Source organism: Phragmites australis, chromosome 1, assembly GCF_958298935.1.
Source record: "Phragmites australis chromosome 1, lpPhrAust1.1, whole genome shotgun sequence".
Lineage (NCBI taxonomy): Eukaryota > Viridiplantae > Streptophyta > Magnoliopsida > Poales > Poaceae > Phragmites > Phragmites australis.
The window spans coordinates 48,960,094-48,981,110 of NC_084921.1; the positions used below are offsets into that span (position 1 = coordinate 48,960,094).

General features: G+C 40.6%; 1 protein-coding gene across 2 annotated transcripts; it reads left to right on the forward strand.

Annotated features, from left to right (window-relative positions):
- Positions 1–10,416: 10,416 nt before the first annotated feature.
- On the forward strand, positions 10,417–15,620 carry LOC133924431 (ultraviolet-B receptor UVR8-like). Of its 2 annotated transcripts, none has more exons than XM_062369954.1 (11): positions 10,417–10,927; positions 11,765–11,838; positions 11,929–12,013; positions 12,115–12,240; positions 12,341–12,577; positions 12,658–12,900; positions 13,449–13,492; positions 13,963–14,145; positions 14,293–14,383; positions 14,858–14,901; positions 14,988–15,620. In XM_062369954.1, exons 1-11 carry the CDS (start codon positions 10,432–10,434, stop codon positions 15,108–15,110), a joined length of 1,746 nt encoding a protein of 581 aa, XP_062225938.1. In that variant the 5' UTR covers positions 10,417–10,431; the 3' UTR covers positions 15,111–15,620. The 2 variants fall into 2 exon arrangements, with proteins under 2 accessions (XP_062225938.1, XP_062225946.1); XM_062369962.1 differs by having other exon boundaries at positions 12,664–12,900.
- The last annotated feature ends 5,397 nt before the right edge of the window (positions 15,621–21,017 follow it).

A 21,017-nucleotide genomic window follows, 5' to 3' on the forward strand; every position in this document is an offset into this window, starting at 1 on the left:
TTCAGTGAGCTGTGAGAGCTCGATCCATTCTACTAAACTTTGTTTTTTTCAACCAACTCCAGACTTCACAGTTCCTACCTTCCAGTGAAGTTCACATTCCAACAGGCAACAGCACTAGTTTGTCAGACGTATCCTGCCGGTGACAACATAAAATTCTAGTATAAGACAATACGCCTTTTGTGATGTGTTCCCTCTGTTCCAAGGCATCCTACTGGAAGCAACCTTTTTTATTTTACAATGATCATCCGAATTATCTTTCTGAAACATCCTTCAAAAGTGCACTTCTTTTTGTTTTCTGTAGTACACGAAAGATGGATGTGCTTCGACGCTGCTAGAAGGATTACCCGAACGGAAAAAAATTCATGTGGATGTGCATGTGTTATCAATCGTTTATTTATATTAAAATTTGTATTGGAGGGATATATGAAAAAAACATAGAGTATATGAGGGAATTATCGGATGAATAGATATTAGTGGCATAAATGAACGGACAATATTGATCATGTGTGCAAAGTGAATGTAAAGTTGCTTTTTCTTAGGATTACTCCATGTTTAGAAAAGAGAATCTTTATAGTACACCATGATACTAAATGGTGAAGAGTATCATTGTTGTGATCCAACTGTCCATTTTAGTAGACATTATTATAATTATCTTGGTATCCTTAGGGGTAATTACGTCATTGACTGACCGGACTTTGGACCTTCGTCACCCATATCAGCCAACGGAGGGTGGAAACCCTAATAAATGAAATGAACAGAACAAGTGAAAGCTTATCCGAGAAATAAACTAACATTTTGACCTTCCCTAATTAAACATATAATTTACAAATTTATCATAATTTTTTTTTCCAATCCTACCCTTATGATACCCATGATACTCTTTAATGATACCCATAATACTGACGGGCGATAGAGTATTATTGGGTCAATCTAAACCACCGGATGAAGAAAATGAACGATATACACTCATTTAGATGTACCGTAAAAATCTTCAATGCAACTTCTATCCGCTGTACTTGAAGGAGTTTAAGGGCTCGTTTGGCAGGGCTCCAGATTCTCCTAGAAACGTTTCGGTTTCAGATTCTTCCTGGAAACGTTTCTCCGGTGAATCACCTTCAATTTTCTGAAAACGTTTGGCAGGGATTCTGGATTCGGATTCTTGAAGAAAAATGACCTGAGTGATTCTAGAAACGGGTGAAACACCATTTTAGGTGATTCTCCTCGTAGTGTTAAAAATGAGAAACGTTTCAGGTGATTCAAGGTGAAACGTTTCACGTTTTAGTGCGTTTGGCAGGGATTCTAGAGAATCAACAGAGAATCTGAAACGTTTCTTGCAACCAAACGGGGCCTAAAGTCGATCCCTAATTCCCTATCACCAGGCAGCTACTCTACTACCGCAACTAAAGTTTATGCACATCCTGTTCGATCCAATCTACCGACACGACTCCGTGCGTCACGAAGCCACGCTCCTACGAACTTCTCCAAACTTGCTCGGCGCTCCCACAAATATGTGCACACGCCCTCCTACTCCGCGTGTCGCCATCGCACCATGACGAGGGGGTAAGCATCAAGCACATCACAAACTCGCAAGTGGAATGACCGACCAATGGGGCACCAAGAGCAAGTGGCAGGCCGTAACAGTAGGCACGAGCGAATAGCGAGAGAGAGCCAGCGGAAGGAGAACCAGCTCGCGCCGCGAAAAAAAAGTCCACCACGCGTTCAGTTGCCGTCGAGTGAGGAGGGCAGCCCAAGGAGAAGAGAAGTTCGTGGGCAACAAACATCGTACGCGCGTCGCTGTCGCCTGGCGCGCTGTCTCGCCCGTGCCTCTGCTCGCGCGACGTCGCTGTCGGCCGCGCACAGAGAGCGAGCTGGTTAGGCCACCTACAACAGAGTTAGCAAACCCAGCCTCTGTCACTGACTCACTGTTTGTGCCACCAAATATGAGTTTGAGAGATGGACGCGGCAGCTGTTGTGAAAAAGAGAAGCCCCTCCAAATTTGTGAATCACTTTAGCACGTATAATACCGTTTAAGGTGGTTCACGGTGCGTCTTAAAAGATGATAAAAGTAATAGAAGATAAAATATATAGTATCTAGTGTTACAGTATGAGAAATAAATTTATCTTAGTAGAGCTCATATCCAGTGGTATAATGTTACGAAAGGAGAAGCTCATACTCTAAATTTGTTGTCTTGAAGATGAAAAAAGTGTAGTGTAATAATATTAGAGTATGCTGTAATAGTGTTATATGAGATAAAAAATTTATTGTCTCAAATATAGTAGCTACTGAAGATTAAAAAAATTTAAAGTACTGTAATAGTATTATATGAGATAAATTTTTAAAGTATCTGTTGAAAATAGTTTTACAATACAAAAGCAAGAAAATAAGAACTTAAATTATAATAGTGTCAAATACACAATTCAAAATAAATATTGATCATAGAGCTTAATTTATCATAACGTATATATTAACAAAATAAGATAATTACTATTAAAATTATAATTCATCTATTAAATACCCTATCTGGCTTCGCCCCCTGAAAGCAGGTGGTCGTTTTCTATGCCGGGGTGTAGCGGTGGCTGGTTAGGCTGCCTCGGAGACGGGCTCGATCCGTTTGCCGACAGAAAATGCAAGGTCAGCATGCGCAGGCGCGGCTTCCCGAAGCTTCCAGAGCCTGGCCAATCGCCGGGCACGCAACTCCGCCCCCGCCGAGATAGGGCCCGCCACAACGGGGACTTGGAATTGGTGCCGCTCCTGAGCCTTCCGGTTCTGTATCTTAAAATTAATCATAAGATTTCACGTTATACTAGCGAAGAATTTGCCTTCTTAATACACAGTCCAATAGTGGATCCATATCATTAATAGCCATCCTTTTTCTCTGTTTTTTCCCCAACCTTTCTTCTCCGATCCAGGCATGCAGCCCAGAGCATCTTCTATCTTCTTCCACTTCTTCGATGTAGCCAAGAACACACACGGTTTCATTAGCAATGGGACGATGGGGCGGCAAGCAATCGCATCGGCGCAAAAGGAAGCTAGGCACGATGCAAGCGGGCGATAGGCCGGTGATGCTGTGCTGAGCAAGCTAGCTCTATCTTCTATTTCCGAACTGTGTTGTGGGCTCCCACAAGATCCTTTGTCAAGGATTGTGATCCTCGATTTAGGAAAGAATCAAAGGGAAAAATTTAAAGAAGAGAAGAAGGCTTGCTGCTGTAATTTTAGAACAAGTTGGTGACGAAAATGAGCTGCAATCTTTCAAACCTTCATATATGTGAAAAAAATTTAGATGGATTGAGAGCTAGAGAGGTGAGAAATACGGTGGTATAGTATGTATACCTCTAATCCTTGCTTTGAACGGGAGATTTGGGGGAGAATGACAGAGTTTGAGAGAGGGAAGTGGAGCAGCAGTTCTGCTGCTTTTGTTGGCTGGTTGGGAGTGAGGGAGAGTGAGTGTGAGTGAGAGAGTGAGTTGGAGGGGTGGGGCCGCTGTTGTGCAACCATGTGGGAGAGAGGAGGTGGTGTGGGTCCGGCCAGGTGGGTCCCACTTGCGAGAGAGACAAGACCAAATAGCTGCAAAACCATTTCTCTCTCTATTTGTTTTTTCCCAAACGAGGTACTCTGACGCCCAATAATTCTAATCCAATTTAAATAGATTCACTCGTCACGCCTACACGAGACTTAAATTAGCAAAAACTCTAACATTGATTATTTTCAAAATACATAGTAAAAATCAAACCACTATTAGAAATAACAAGTACTCAACCATACTTAACAATTAAACCTAATACTTATGATGCATGATTATGCTTAATGATGTGATTATGAAAATTGGAGTGACAAACATGAACATATATACATACATACGTATACGCATATATGCATACGTATATGTATCCGTATATATATGTATGTACACATACATGAGACCTACATAAACAGTAGCTACAATATCTTGACCCCTAGAATTGTTCCGATTCTTGGCCCTTTAATTTAGGTAATAGACTAGGTCACCGTGGAATTTTTTTAATAATATTATTTTATTGAAAAATGGCAAAAATAATAGCTAAATTCAAAAAATTATAAGAATAGATACTTGTTAGCACGCGGAATACTAACAAGGGACTTATCGGTATTTCACATACTGACAGACTACGTGGCACTAGGTCCGAGAGCCTATCGGTACGCGGAATACGAACCAAAGGTCTGTCGGCATTTCGCATGCCGACATACATCTAAGTAGACACCAACAAAGGTGTCACGGTAGCGGATATCCGATAGAACTATTGGCAAACAGAATGCCGACATGCCTGTCAACACTCCATTTGCCGACAGCCCGACAACTATCTTTTCTAATTCATTTTTATTTATAATTAGCATAATATAATGTATTTATTGAAATATTTTTATTAATAATTAGGAGAATATCATGTATTTAATGAGGCACTGCTAGAACTCAGTGTGGATCCTATAAAAGAAGTTAAAAGAGTTGTCCAAACAGCATCACGGAGTGGTTCATTTTTTGCTTATATTGATTTGACGTAATTTTGTCGATATTTCTGTATTTAGTTGATGTATAATTGTGTGAGTAATTTTTTTAGTGAAGTAGCATCGGGAGGATACAAAATCTAAATTTTTAAACAATAGTAGTTGTGAAGCATAATTATCATAGTACCCAATACGGAGGTTATATACACTAGTAAATATTACATGGGACATAAGGTTTATCATCGCTGCGTGAATGGATCGTAACCATAAACAAGTGACGAGCAAAAATGTTGGCATCTATTGTAACCCGATCTATTTTTATTCCCTAAGACATGTACGATACGCCTAAAGACTAACCTAATAGCATGCCGTTGGTAAATCTAACATGTCTTAGGGAATAAAAATAGGTCAGATTAAAATAGATACTCTCTACTGAGTGCACATAGGATATTTACCCCTTTTCAGGGCATCGGGCTCTCACCTTAGCATGACGGGCTCTCTCCCGCTTCCTTTCCCTCTCTACTTCGTGTGCTTGAGCCACGGTGCACTCCTTCACGGCATTCCTGATGCGCTCCTCCTTATGTCGCTTCATCCGTAGCTGTTCCTAAGCCAGAATAGAGGTGTTGCCATTTAATTTATGAGTAAAGCTCTCTCGTGTGGTCACTTCGTGTCTAAAGTCTGAGTTAGGACAGAAGTGTTGTCATTTAATGGTTAAAGCTGAGTCGTGTGGTCATTTCGTATCTAAAGCCTGATTCATGACAGACGTGTGGTCATTTCATGCATAAATCTATGTCATGTGATGTAACGTAGTATTTTATTTGCGCATTGCTATACTTTAGGATGAAACGAGAACACATGTAATAAAACCATGACTAATAACATAGTAACAACACAAACATCATACATGTCATGCCAAACACATAATATAAATAACATAAACATGTACAAGTACTATCTAAAGACGTAGCCAAGGGGTGTCGCCATGGCCGCGGGCATGCTTCTTGGGGGACGTGCTCACTCGCACTGCCCCCTCGCATGTGGACCTCCGCATACTAGGCACTCCTTGCAGGGACGTGCTCCCTCAGCATCGTCCATATCATTTCCAATACGTCGAGTTTTGCGTCATCTCTTTGTGTCGACCTTGCTATCTGGTTCTGGAATTCAAAATGGATGACTTTCAGGCGGCTTTGTGAAGTTCTTCACCGCCTGCCACCCAAGCAACTCGCGCAACCAAGTACTTTGTACGGCTTTCTTGCGGTAGTGCGGTGACACAAAATACTCCGACTCTATGCCGCCCTTTGGGCAGCAAGTTAGCACATGAGAGCAAGGCAAATGCAACAATGATGGCTTGTTGCAAGTGTACTCGCACTTGTTGTCCTTTGGCCACAACCTGCATTCAATTGTAATTTTCTTCCTTTTGATACCCATTCCACCCTTGTCACGCAACATCATCTTGAAGATGTGCTGACGATTACCAACAATATGAACTCTGTGTGACTGGCCCTTCCTGCTCTTCTCTTTCATGTAAGACATTATCTTCACCGTATACACCCTTTGTGGGTTGGCTATATATAGCGTGGCCTTACTGTAACGCTCTTAGAGATACCACTGCGTTCCACGAGTGACTCCCTGCATAATTGCCACTAACGGCAGTGACATATTCCCTTTCATTACCCAATTATAAATCTCGGTGAGGTTAGTTATCATAATTCCATAACGTGAACCATCAATATACACAATGAGTGTCCATTTCTCTCATGATTCATGTCTAATCCAGTCGGAGAAACACTCAACTCTCCTTCTACCCTTCGTTCTCCTGGTCACACTCTACGACTCAAGTGGTAAAAGCTCTAGGCCCTCGGACTCCTCCTCCCTTGATACAATTGGCTTCTTCAAAACTTTGTCCATGTGCTTTCCAGTTAGTTTATCCAGCTCTTCGCACAATGCATCAAACTTCCTCCTTTGGTTCTCTTTGCACAGCTTCTTAAAAAGATCCATCAGGCTTTTGCTCCTGAGTTGTTTGTAGAAGTTTTCTCTGAGATGCCGCATGCACCAACGGCTATGCAAATCTGTCCACGGTAATACCTCGCCCGCACCACTCTGCATTGCGTTGATAGTGTTCAACAAGTTTGCATGACGATCGTGGAGTACGCACACGTTAGACATGTTACCAACAACACCTCTCTTAACCCATTGCAAGAACCACAACCAACTATTCATATATTCGCGTTTGACGAATGCATAAGCCAAAGGCACAAACTGGTTTTCACCATCTACCCCGATAGCTGTGAGTACATGCCCCCTGTATTTGCCTGTGAAGAATGTCCCGTACATGCACATTACCGGCTGGCAATGTTGAAATGTCTCGATCATACAACTGAATGACCAGAACGTCTACTGAAGGACTCGATCTCCATCCTGATTGACAAATCATGAATAGCAATGCAAGTGTCTAGGTTCCTGCCCTGAATAACCTCTAGCAGTGAAGGCAAGTTGTGGTATATGTCCTTATAAGTGCAAACCTCTTCTCTAACACTTTCTATTTCGCTCTCCATGATATGTCATATGAAATCTCATACGTAAATCTGGTGTTAATAGCATGCATAACTCCAAAAGGAGACATACTAGTCTTCTTCACTATCTCTGAGTACATCACATTTGCAACAAAATTAGCGCTCATGTTCCTATGCGAGCACAGAGGTCGACTCAAGTTGTAAGTATGTGACTCAACAATAGACACTAACCATACTGTGCCACACCTCGGCAACAATCCATGAACTCGCCAAGTATAACCTTCCGCTAAACATTTGATGTCGTATGTTCGAGAATTAGATATTACCACCTTGAACTCCCTCGCCTCCGAGAAACACCATCTCTTCATTGCATGTTACAGATGGATCTTGTCATGAAACATCTGGCCTTTGGTCACTACGATGGGATCATACTCTCATGCCAATTCGTGTCCATCATTCACCGTCAACTTCTCCAAAGCCAAAATCGACCATTCTTCCGGCGTTCCTGCATCTGAGTCTACAAATGTGCAGAACTCATCGTTATATGCCTCCATCTGGTCCACTAATGCCACGTCCTTCTCTCCCTGATCAGCACACATCCTGACATAATTTTCTTCCCCATCGTTACGTTCTTTTCTTACAATCTGTATTTCAACCGGTGCACTAGTCTGCAAGGGTACCTCCGGAACCACACTCTCCCGCACCTCCTCATGGACAATATTTTCACCGATAACTTCTACGGTGCTAGATCCAACTTTTGTGGACCCAACATCGCTCGCTTCTACAATGATACAGTGGAAAAAATCTCGTCTCAACCGCAGTGACACAAAATGCTACCATTGCTTCGAACATGTAACCTCCAAGAGCTCACACTGCCAACATGTTTCTCGACGTTTAGAAATCAGAACCTTCACCATCAAACTGCTGATGTGCTGGACTGAGTTGCAGCAAATTATATAGCCAACCTAACACTTGGGACCGTCGAATCTCTTCCGAACTATGCAATTCTGTGTCCACGAACTAGAAATTACTCGGATCTACCAAACTGTCACAATGCATGATATATCCAAGGCCGTAAAAAACCTGAACCCAACTATGGTCGACATTCCCGATTCAACAACCATACTATACTCCGTCAGTTTAAATAATTGTAATCAACATACAACAGTTACAACCATAAATTCTATTCAACCTCATCACTTGTATTCTATATAACCATCAAATATCATCACTAACATACTCTTTCTATTGACACTATATCATTCTAAATGTATTGCTGTAAAAAATAATTATTCTATTCATAACAATTCGACTTCAAACTACTAAAGATTGAAAAATTAAAAACTATGTATGGTCTATGCTGAATTATCTATTTTACAAGTATCTAAATTTTTCTGATATAAATTCTAAATGAATCATATTTTCTTCCTTTCATTCTAAATATAATATTACAAAAATCCACAACAATTCAAATATACAATTCCTACATCAACAAAAATATGTACATCTAATAATATCAAAATTTCAAATCATATTAAGTAACATATTTTAACTCTACATTACCTAAATATTTAAACTATTCCAACCACTCTACATTTCCTAACTAACTATACTATATTTTCTATATATAGCTAATTTCCAAATCATACCTACTCTACTTTAAATTTCATAGCCTTATTCTCCTAAATTATCTACTCTACTTGACATTTCTCTAACTATTTTTCTAAGTATTTCTAACATTAGATTATCTAAATATTCAAACTTTTCTAAATACTCTACATTGCCGAACTACCTCAAACTATTCTAACCTAAATTTTCAAACTATAATAAATTTTCTACCTAACTATACTAATTTTTGTAACTATTGCAAATTTTCGAACTAGATCTATTCAATTCTAAATTACCTATCCTAACTTTTTCTATTTTTTCTACTATATTCTAGATTTTTCCTACTCTATTCTAACTATTGTATACTAATTTTCACTACTCTATTCTAACCACTCCTATTTTTTTTTTCAATTTTCTAAGTATTCCTAATTTTCTAACTACATCTACTTTCTAAATACTTATAAATTTATAACTAATTCTAACTATTTAAAAAAAAGAAAAAACCCTTACTGGCCATTGCTGCTCCCCGTTGCTCGTCGCCCGAAGGTGCGTGACGACCATCGTAGCTCTCGCCAGGCGCCGCTGCCCGCCGGACGCCTCTGCCCAACTGCACATTGCCTCGCACTGCACGCCGCCCGCTCGTCGCTGTCACCTGTTCGTTGCCACCCGTGATGTGTACGGTCGCGTGTGGGAAAGTAATCGACAATCGTGGATTATATAAAGGCATGACCTCTCAGTATCCCGCGTGCCGACAGGTCATGATGCATCACCTGTCGGCACGCGAAATACCGACATGCCGGTATGCTGTACATGGCACACCCCTTTAGCTGGGTCCATAATTTGTCAGTATTTTGCATGTCGATAGGCCTCTGGGCCAAGAGCCACGTAGGCTGTCAGCATGTTGCCGATATTTCATGTACCGATAGGTCCGTTGTCGGTATTTCATGTACCAATACGTACCTATTCTTACAATTGTTTGAATTTAACTATTATTTTTATAATTTTTTAATAAAATAATATTATTAATTTTTTTTGTCATCGTGTCACTTCATATTTTTTTAACTTCATACTACTACTATATGTTTTCGCTTTTTTTTTAATCTTTTTCTCCACTTTTCAACTTCAACATGTTCACTCATTTCGGTCATAAATACATATCGTTTTGAATAAAATACAATTTCTAATATGTAGTTTTAACCACTATATTTTATTAGAATATATTTATAAAATTTATTAAATTCGTGATGTTATGGTATTATTTTTAAGACAAATTACAATGTATGATTTTATGGTTTTCAAACTTAATATTTTCAAAACTATTATTAATAAAAAATTTAAAAGTTTGATCAAATATTTTTAAAAACATCATGTATTTATAACCAGATAAAGGAGGTCCGTTCCTTATACCACTGGAGATCGAGATCCTTTACAATAATATACAGATACTGAGACTAACATATGAGTTTTAACTCAGTGTCACCCTGTGTACAGTAACTGCAGAGGATCCGCTTCCGCGTACCACTAGCGTTGTGAGCTTCTAATTCTAGCGCGGAAGCTGGGCCTCGGCACTCCTTCTCCCGCATACTTTAATTGGTGGATGCGGCGAGCGCCGGTGGTGAAATCGCGACCGGACACGTCTCCCCGGCCCTGGCCCTCCCACCCCGTCCCCTACTCCCCTGGCTCCGATCCTCTCGACGTGGCCACCTCTCTGGACCGACACGTCCGCCTCCCCAAAGGGCCCTCGGCCTCTGACTTCCAGAAGCCTCCGGCCGGCCGCTTCCTGGTCACGAATTCCCGTCTCGATCCAGCGGCCCCTCGCTCGCCACGTGAATGGGGCCCAGCCACGTCGGCGTCCGATGTGGCGCCCCTGCCCCCGAAGAAACTGATGCGGCCCCAAACCTCGCAGCTCCTAGCCTCACGCTTGGAAAGCAAGTGGCCGCCGCAACCAACGCCTTGCTCATGCTTTGCTCCCGGCCGCGGCCGCCAGCGATCGAGACGGAGAAAATAGCGGAGAAATCAGCGGTGGATTCGGAGAGGGCGGGGGTTCACGAGGAGATGAACGGCCGTAGCGGCGGCGGAGTTGGAGGAGGGGGAGTGGGGGAGGAGATAGAGATGGAGGAGGACGGCGGCGCCGGCTGCGCGCGGGGGACGGGGGCGGGGAAGGAGCGGGTGGTGCTGATGTGGGGCTACCTCCCCGGCGTCTCGCCGCAGCGCTCGCCGCTGCTGGGGCCGGTCCCAGTGAGGCTGCCCCAGGCGGCGGCGGGCGGCGGCGATGGGTGGAGGGATGTGTGCGGCGGCGGGTGCGGTTTCGCTATGGCCATCTCCGGTGACTTCTCGTGTTCCCTTACTCATTCTTCCCGTGCTTGTGTTCTGTTGCTTCCGGTTGGTTGGTTCCGCGCTTGGGCTGTGTTAGATCTGCTGGTGGTATCGGCCTGTGGGGTTTCTGTGGCGAATTGCTGGTAGGAATCGTTAGGGGAGGTTTTTGTATGAGATATTTGGTGAAATTTTGCGAACTAATGGTAGGGAACGGTGTTAAGTTATGGGGCACAAGCTGTTTTTTAGGAGGATTGCTGAGGAAATCTGCTAAGACAAGCAGTTCCCTATACGTCTGAAGGAGCTGGTTGCGAGGTTGATTTTTGGAGCTTGCGTTGATTGGTGATTCGGGTTCAGAGTCAAGGCTGAGCCCAGAGAGGTTTTCGTAGTATGATTGTGCTTTAAGTATAATAATTTCTTAGTGGTGAGTTTGAATGCGTGAAATGGGGATTTGTTTCTGATTGGCAAACAATGCAACAAGATAAACGTGCAACGTTGTCGAGCAACGTTTATTTTCTTAGTTCTCGTGGAACTTGATTCCTGTTAATCCACAAGGATCAAACGATAAATGCAGTGACCGAAGAGTAGGAGGAAAAAAAGGGCCTTAGACTGCTATCTGCCGCTTAACCATGATGATATGATGGGCTGTTTAAATCTCTTCGTTTGCTTTGGGCATCCACGCTTTGTTGGCTAGACTATTTTCCACAATATTCATCAGTTTGTTAGTTCTAGACTTCTAGCTACAGCCAGGAGATTCCGTTTGTTCACCGATATGCATAAATGTCTAGTTGCTATGAATAGTTAATCAAGTTTGACACAACACTGAACCTGGAGTTTTCATTTCCTTCAGAGTCTGGAAAACTCCTCACTTGGGGTTCTGCTGATGACATGGGCCAAAGTTATGTGACTGCTGGGAAGCACGAGGTAAAGATACCGTATTGATTCTTATGCTTTCCTGCACCATGAGAGAAAACTCAGAGCCTATTACTAAAGACGGAATCTTATAACTCTCAGGAGACTCCAGAGGCTTTTCCTCTTCCTAGTGGTGTTGCAATAGTGAGAGCGGATGCCGGATGGGCTCATTGTGTTGCAATAACAGGTATTTGGTGATCCAAGTCCTATTTCTGGTCTAAACATCACTCACAAACTCACAATTGTAGTATCAGTGGTATTATTCTTATAAATGTTATGCTGGAGCAGATGAAGGGGATGTCTATACGTGGGGTTGGAAAGAATGTGTTCCTACTGGAAGGGTCATCGCTGACCAGTCATCTGTTGGAACTTTGGAAAAGGATGAAAGACAGAGTGCAATTGCTGCTGACCAAGGTGATATCCTTACTTCCTACCTTGTTTCATTTCTGCCTAAAAAATATAAGCTTCTCTACATCAATTGTTTACAGACATAACAAAGGCAACTCCATTACAGTGAGCCCGAGGTCACAGGCGTCTAGGACAAACAGCGGAGCAGCATCTGGTCCTTCCGAAAGTAAAGGTATTGAGGATAGCACAAAGCGACGAAGGTTGTCTTCAGCAAAACAAGGACCAGAGAGTTCAACATCTAGTGATGAAAGTCTTTCAGCACCCCCTTGCGTTGTGACATTTAATACAGGAGTTAAAATAGTGGCAGTAGCTGCTGGTGGTCGTCATACATTAGCTCTATCAGGTAACCTGCATTTGGCATTATGGCGCTGCTTTTTGTCTTGCTAGGGAACTTTGCTGATTGAACCAATGTTTTCTCCAAAGCATCAGATTTAGGTCAAGTATGGGGTTGGGGATATGGAGGAGAAGGGCAACTAGGTCTGGGTTCTAGAATCCGGACAGTTTCCTCTCCACATCCCATACCGTGCATTGAGTCGGCGATATACAGCAAGGATCGGCCATCAGCTATGAAAGGTAACAAATCTGCTGAAGGGCATATCAATAAAGTCATGGGAAATTGCGTGAAAGCCATTGCTTGCGGAGGTCGTCATAGTGCTGTAGTAACAGGTCAGTTATAATTCTAAGTTCATTCCAGTAAGTTATTTACCGTATTCATTTAGGGGCGTATCGATCATTCTGGATCTCAAGGTAGTTTGAAAAGTCAGGTACATTTCTGTGGAAAGCAAGAGTTTTTAAATCAACATTTTGTGTCTGCTCTGATACAATGTAAAGCAGTCTTTAGTCATGCAATTTAAGAATAGTAAAACACATTTTTACCAATTTGTTTTGCAACATTGTAAGAAATGTAGGAAAAAGAGGTGTTTCAGGTACACAACTTTTTTGTCGTCCTAGATGGTACTGCCCTTTTCTTTTTCCCTATAGGATCACATGTCCAGAAATGTTGACGCGTTTTTATGTTTCTATCAAGAGGATGTACCTAATCGTTAAATTTATAAATCTATAATCTAGTCTGTGACACTGAGTTGCCAACATTTGTGACTGTTTGGTTTTCAGATTGTAGCAACGGTGTATTTCATTTGAAGTTTCTGCAATAGATACTCTCAACATAGTCAAGATTTCTCCTTGCACTTTTGACACCTAACTCCTGCTTGCAGACTCAGGAGCGCTTCTTACATTTGGATGGGGGATGTACGGACAGGTTAACTTTCTATCTGGCCAGTTTGATTGGATGAAACAAGTTTGTGATTCAATGACCGATCAAATAAGTAGCTAACAAAAGATATATACTCAGGGAGGGATTGCAATGTGCGTCTTAGTATTGGTGGGAGATTCAACATGATTGAGAACTGGATACAAATTGTTTATTGATAAACTGCCACCTCCATCTGAATATAAAAATAGCTCATTCAGATTGAAACCTTGTTGAAACAAAACCTATATGCTAATTCCTCTAGTTCATTTTATTTGTAGTTTGAATATTGTTCAAATTTGTGCTGTATGAAAATTGTGGGCATCACATTTTTATAGTTTTTTTTAATATATCGTGGCATGTTTCAAATTAATGCTATGTTCTGCTGCGCAAATTAGTTTCAGTTGCTTTATATGTCTCATGGAAATGTTCTGTAACAATGTGCTTCATAAGTCACAACCGTGCTCTTTCTTCTTCAGTGTGGACAAGGGCATACAGATGATGTTTTAAGTCCGACGTGTGTATCATCTATCCTGGGAGTCAAAATGCAAGATGTTGCCACAGGTTTATGGCACACTGTATGTACGTCTATAGATGGTGATGTCTATTCCTTTGGAGGAAATCAGTTTGGGCAGCTTGGCACTGGTTCTGATCAAGCCGAGGTATAAATTTTTCGATGTTAATAGATGCTAATTGCAGAATCTGAGATTTAGAGTGAACAGCTACATTCAACATAGTTAATGCCCATAGCTGTCCATTAAGTCACCCGTACATAAAAAACTAGAGACTAACGTTTTATTTCAATGCAGACTGTTCCGAAATTGGTAGATGCCACAAGCTTGGAACATAAGAACGCCAGATCTGTTTCTTGTGGAGCTCGCCACAGTGCTATAATAACAGGTACTTCAGTTGTTCTGTTTGTTCTAGGGATCTGCGGCTGTACCTGCCTGTAGTATCCTTCAACTTTTTTCTTGTGATACCGTACGCTCCTTTATTAGTTCTAACGTTCGTTTTATGAGTATCATGCTATTAGCTTGCCGATATTAGTGTCATGTTGCAAAGATACCTAATGTCACCTCATCCTAGTATCCTCTTGTGCTGAATTGTTCTAGGTGTGCAGGGAGTCCTGAAGTATCTGTCACAGGGGGTCCTTACTCCTTAGACCCTAATACTGATCTCTCTGTTTTATATTGTAAATAGACTAGCATACGTGTACAAATGCAAGTGTATAAATCTATAGCAAAGGAAAGGTGTAAATTTCGCCGTCCTTAGGGATTTCTGTCTGTTGTTTAGGACATGGGGGTGAAAAACTGGTTAGGCAATGGTCCATATCAGTGCCTCTGGCATCTGACAAGTGTTACAAAACTTTTGCAGATGAAGGCGAGGTCTTCTGCTGGGGATGGAACAAGTACGGCCAGGTGGGCTATCCCTCGACTCTCCTTTTCACACAGGTGAAATGAAAAAAACATGCTGCGGTTCTTGAATTTTCAGTTTGTTCGTGCAGCTCGGTCTCGGCGACTCGATGGACAGGAACGTACCTTGCAGTGTTCTCGTGGAAGCGTACCACCCCCTGAACGTGTCGTGCGGTTGGTGGCACACACTAGTTCTCGCGGAGTCTCCTACTTGAAACCTGACGAAGAAATTACCCTAGTTTGACAATTTTGTTAGGAAGTTGGTAGGCTCATGCAGGTGCAGGGATGCTGCATTTCGTGTACATACATGGCAGTGCATATAGATGTGCGTGTTCATTCTTTCCGGTGCGCTCTTCAACACAGAACGTACACAAAGCTTGTATCGCACTGCGTATATGGTTGAGTAGGATTGCCTGTACAACGCATTGACGCTTGTCATGCGGTTATGCTGGGCTCGCACTTCCAGTGTCAATGACGACACAGGGTAACGGGATTGCTAGTCTGCTAACTCCAAACGTACAAGTTCTTCCATCCGGCATACCGCGCCGCTTCTCTATGTTCGTTTGGTTTGTAACACCGATTGCTTTTTAGCTAATTCATAAGACTCTTGCTTCACGTCGCGTTGGTAATGACAACTTGGTATACGTTGGGTCTTCACCCTGGAAGTGTGAAACATCGCAGAGATGTCTGACATAAATGTTAATGATCAATTAAACACTTATGGAGGAGGGACGCCTCTCAAGGGATACTCATTGGGGGAGAGATGTCTGACATGAATTTATCCTTTCATTCTGTATGAATTAAACATGAGTGCAATGAAGAAGAAGACGGTAAGGAAAACATTTGCACTTGCGCGTCCTCCCACCGACTCCAGAAGAGAAGAAGATGTAGGCTCCTGAGAAGGTCGCCATTCTTCCTATGCTTCATCTTCGTCGGCCTCAACACGCACCACAACATCGTTTACGTTGCCGGCATCGCTGGCATCCTCCTTGCGCGGACGGATTCCGTGGCGTTCCTCGGCGGCGTACTCTCCCAACTGCGACAGCTGCCCCCTCCCCTTGAGCGTCGGATCCATTGGACCTGAAGGGGACTTGACCACAAGAGTAGACAACGACTACATCCTCAACGAGACTGGTGGCGACTCAACAGAAGAACAGAGGAGTAAGTACCAACATGACCTTCAACCCGATAGAAAAATGGAATTGGAGACGTTCGTCGCAGACCTCCCCATAGTGCACAACGCGTAAGGCCGGCAGCATCCGCCCTTCGGTGGCGCAGTCCTCAAGTTGGCGGCTGGCCGTGCGACTCCCTCCCTGACCGGACCGCCTAGATCCGCTATATCCACCAGCGGCGGGCGACGTGGCCACGCGGGCACGTAGATCCGACCAAGCCGACCAGCCGGTGGCTTCACGCCCCTCCCCGAAGGTCGGCGATGGCGACACTCAACCATGGCGGGCGGCACTCTTCCCCAATGAAGGCGGCTTCACGCCATTTAGGCAGCATCCGACCTCCATGGCGGGCAGCCTCTTCGGCGGTGGCTAACCCAAGGGCGGCCAGCCCGAGCCTGCCATACATGGCGGCGTGCACGCCCACCACAGCGGTGCCCGTCCCACAACTTCCATGCCAGAAATGGGATGCCAGCCCAATAACTCACTAGCATACAACATTTTTACAAATAATCCTTCAGGTTTATATAAATTACGTGCCATTCTGCAAATAATGCAGATTTTATAGAGAACTCCTTAGTTTTTCTGTAAATTATGCGCTACATTTATATAACGACGTTAAATAGTACAAAATGCAATTAAGCCCCTCATGTATTAATAAATTGCATAAATTATGATTTTAAGACCCTTAGATCCTTAAAAATTACAGAACTAATGTGTAATACTGCATATCTTTTAGTATTACCTTAGTAATACTTTATCATTGTATGTGATTGCAGTTTATTAATCAATATTTATTGCAATTATTATTTATTATTTCTGCAATTCTTAATTATTTAAGCATCATATTAGCTTACTTAATTTGTAAAAAAATATGCAAAATGTATATTGGTGATTACTTCCAATAATATTTGCACGAACACATGATGGTAGAGACTAACCATGGCTGTGACTGTAGTGGAGCAACGAATTATTTGTCTATTGCTGTGAGGTCTACACAAAATTGTGACTACCTTCAACGTATTTTCCAATATTTACATGTACAGTGACTAAGTATTTGGCAATGACTATATGTCACATATTTTTAAAATAGAGACTAATACTTTAGCAATGAATTTTTCACCTATCATGAAAGTCTATACTAATAATTATTCAATACTTATATTGAATTTTAATTTTGTATTATTACCTCATATTTAACATGTACAAAGTCTATATCTTTGGTATTGACCATATGTCACCCACTTCCTCAGAAGTGGAGTTTGAGACATTAGTAGTGAATTATTGTCTGTCTTGTAGAAGGTTTACACCTAAATATCACTCTTGAAATATTTTGGTTAATATTTTTTGCTACAATAAATAGCAAATATTAGTGCAAAATATTTTGATGAATATCTTCTATAACATTGGTAAAAACACAAGACAGTGGAGTGTTTCTCATCCACTACTGTAAAGTCTACATCATGTTACATATCAACATGATGACTACCTTCAACGTGTATAACCAAAGTTTATAGATCAGAGTCTATGTTTTGGTGGTAATTATTAAATCACATATCCCTCAGGAATGAAGTCCAAAATATTAGCAGCGACTTTGTCGCCTGTTTTGTCTAGAAGACTACATCTATATTCAAGACTCATCTTGAATTTAAATTTTGCATGATTACAATATTTTCATGCTATTTAATTTACTGTCATAGTAAATTAATTGAGTAAATGGTCATTTCATGTAGTGCATAACTCATATTTCCAATGAAGAGTTTAATAAACTCATGTTAGATGGTCACAACTATCTAACTTGGGCTATGGACGTAAAACTCTATTTAACACCTCAATGACTCATTGCACAATAAATGCACCTCAACTTGAAGCCCAAGCAGTATGTGGACAACTTAAATATATTGCCTTATATTTTTAAGGCACCACCTCCATCTAGATCTAATGGAAGAGGATCCACATGCTCTTTGGATATTGTTCAAAGAGCACTATGGTCAGCAAAAATATTTTTTCTTCTGCCAAAAGCAATATGTGAATGGCCTCTCATTCATTTTCAGGACTATAAGTCCGTGACAGATTATAATTGTACTGTTAAGAAGACTTTATCCACTTTCATTCCAGCTAACAGAGTATTGTCTCAGCAATAGTGCACTTGGAAGAAATTCGAAGGAAATTGGAAACACATTATCAAGTAGAATTTTTTTATAGATCTAACAAGGGTAATAGTATTTTCAAGTAAAATGACCACAATGACAACTCATAAGTTTGTTATAGGTGTGGATGTACGAATCATCGTACTAAGAAATACCGCAACCCTAAGCATGTGGTTGATTAATACCTCACATCCATTGGAAAAGAAACATAAGTTCAAGAGAGTAAGTTTGAAGCTCACTTCAAACCGAATATAACATACTCGTGAAATATAATTCCCTAGATATGTTTGGAGCTCTCAATTTGTCTCTTAAATCCCCAAGAATTGTTATAAGCATCTCAATACTACTAATGTTGTAATTTGATTGTTGTCATTATTTGTATCTCCAAAAGATGCTATTGTTATGAATTATATCTATGAGTTAACTCTAATTTAATCTATTTAGATTTTTATGGGAAACTATCAGATAAAGGAGGAAATATTTTTAGTGGGCAGTTGTTCCACTAGTACAAAAATTAAGGGAGATAAAATATTTTCATACTCTTCCAAAGAGGTAAGGAAATATTAAAACAATCGTTGTGCGCGATACATTGATTGTCAGTTCCGTCAGAGCCATAATCATTCTCCCAATAGGTACTCAAATTAGTAATCTATGATATCCTGATTCTACACATACCTTGTTAAATTACAAATATATCCGTCAAAATGGTTTCCATTGGAAACTCACAATGACAACAATGTTGAATATCTCATCATCACCATGACAGATATGACAAGCAAATGCTTGCGAAAATACCTTTATTTTTATCTGAATTGTATTATACATACATCAATCCCATATCACATGTTGCGTTCAAGGTAATTTTCATAATCTTGATTAAATTCAAGACTTGGCATGATTGCTATTGGTCATCCTAGTTTAAGGATGAAAAAATAATAATCATCAATTCTATTTGTCACAACAATAATATTGCAATATTCCTAAAATCCTCATATTTTATGTGCACTGTATGTATCACAGGAAAATTAATGTTAATGCCCTCTTACCTTAAAATTAAAAATGAGACACTCATTTTTCTTAAACACATTCAAAGAGATATATATGGTCATATTCAACAATAATATTGACCACGAAGGTACTTTATGATGTTCATAGGCGCATCTACAAATTTATTACTCAAAATTAAGAGCAAATTATTATGAACAGAGGATAAAATCTATTGGGATGGATAATGCTGTTGAATTCAATTCACGGGCCTTCAATGATTATTGTATGATCTTAGACATTAATTTAGAGCATTAAGTACCTTATATGTATACACTAAAAATGGTCTAGCTGAATCTCTCATCAAGAGAGCTAACTTACTTGCACGACCATTACTTTAGAATTGCAATTTATCAACCTCATGTTGGAAATCATGCAGTCTTGAATGCCGTAGATTTTATTCAAATAAGACCAACTGCATATTATACGGTTTCTCCATTGCAGTTAAGTACGTGAAAATCAAATAATTATTTCCCATATGCGATAATTCGGTTACATAGTACAGATATCATCACCGCATCGTACATCAATGGTCCCTCATAGGAAATTGGAGATCTGTATGGGGTATATTTTCCGTCAATCATAAATACCTCGAGCCCCTAACAGGGGACTTATTCACAACTCGATACGCTGATGAGGACAATTTTTAGGCATTATGGGGAGATCAAAAGTACCACAAAAAATGCTAGAAAATAGATTGGAATGCCAGATGCATTCAGTCCTCAGATATGGACATTCAGTCCATAGATCCATGTACTAAAGGATCTGAAAAAAAAAAGTTCAAAGATTCATAATTTTGCAACACATTGCAAATAGTATGGTCACAAGGAATAATGTTTTTTATAAGCATCCACGGAAACAAAAAAGTAAATACAAATCAACCTGAAGTTGATTGATACCTTATAGATACTAAATATCCAAGGTCTTTGGATGCTCAACATCCACGACCCAGCATAAATGTGCACACTAATTTAAGTGTTGGGATATTAGAACACTCTAACTCTATTATTGTGAGAAATCACGATGAGTTAAAAAGGGTAAATAGAATATCCATAAAAACTATATTGATTCTGGAGAATCATACAATAGAAAGACTACAATTATCAAAAAATATTTCTCCTTGAAAAATTGCAAAAGATCTTTAGCTGGATCTAGGCTAAAGTCCATGGCCATGGCAGAGTGCCTCAAGCGCTCAGATTGGACCATATAGAAGGAAGCAATTGAGATAGAATTGCTCTCTCTCTCAATAAAAGAGAGATATTTACCACAATAATCCTACTCCTCAAAATATCCTCCATGTGGTATCAAAGGGTTTTTGTCCGCAAACGGAATGAAAACAATGAGGTGGTGATACAAAGCGAGGCATGTAGCATAATTGTTTACGCAGGGACTCGACATCGATTTTCAATGAAATATTCTCTCCAGTTATAAGTGGAATAACATTTAGATATTTAATATCATTGGTAGAATCTGGTCACTTGATTTGAAAATATATATGAAAGTCCCTGAAGGACTTCAAATTCCGAATTCCAAAGTAAATCGCAACATGTATTGTGTAACGTCACTTCATGGCTTAAAACAGTCGGATAAAATATGGTACAACCAATTGAATAAGTTCTTTTTGCAGAAGGGCTACTCAAATGATGATTGCTCATATGTATTTCAAAGAAATCTCCAAAAGGATTTTGAATCATCTTAGTATTTGTATATTATCTCCACATCATCGGAAATACATGAGAAGCACTCAAACATCTTAAGTGGA

Excerpts from the sequence above, each read along its gene's own strand:
- LOC133924431 (XM_062369954.1), top strand. The coding sequence starts at position 10,432 with ATGGGGCCCAGCCACGTCGGCGTCCGATGTGGCGCCCCTGCCCCCGAA. Across the intron at positions 10,928-11,764 it reads TTTCGCTATGGCCATCTCCG|AGTCTGGAAAACTCCTCACT; the intron begins GTGACTTCTCGT and ends CATTTCCTTCAG. Across the intron at positions 12,014-12,114 it reads TCATTGTGTTGCAATAACAG|ATGAAGGGGATGTCTATACG; the intron begins GTATTTGGTGAT and ends ATGCTGGAGCAG.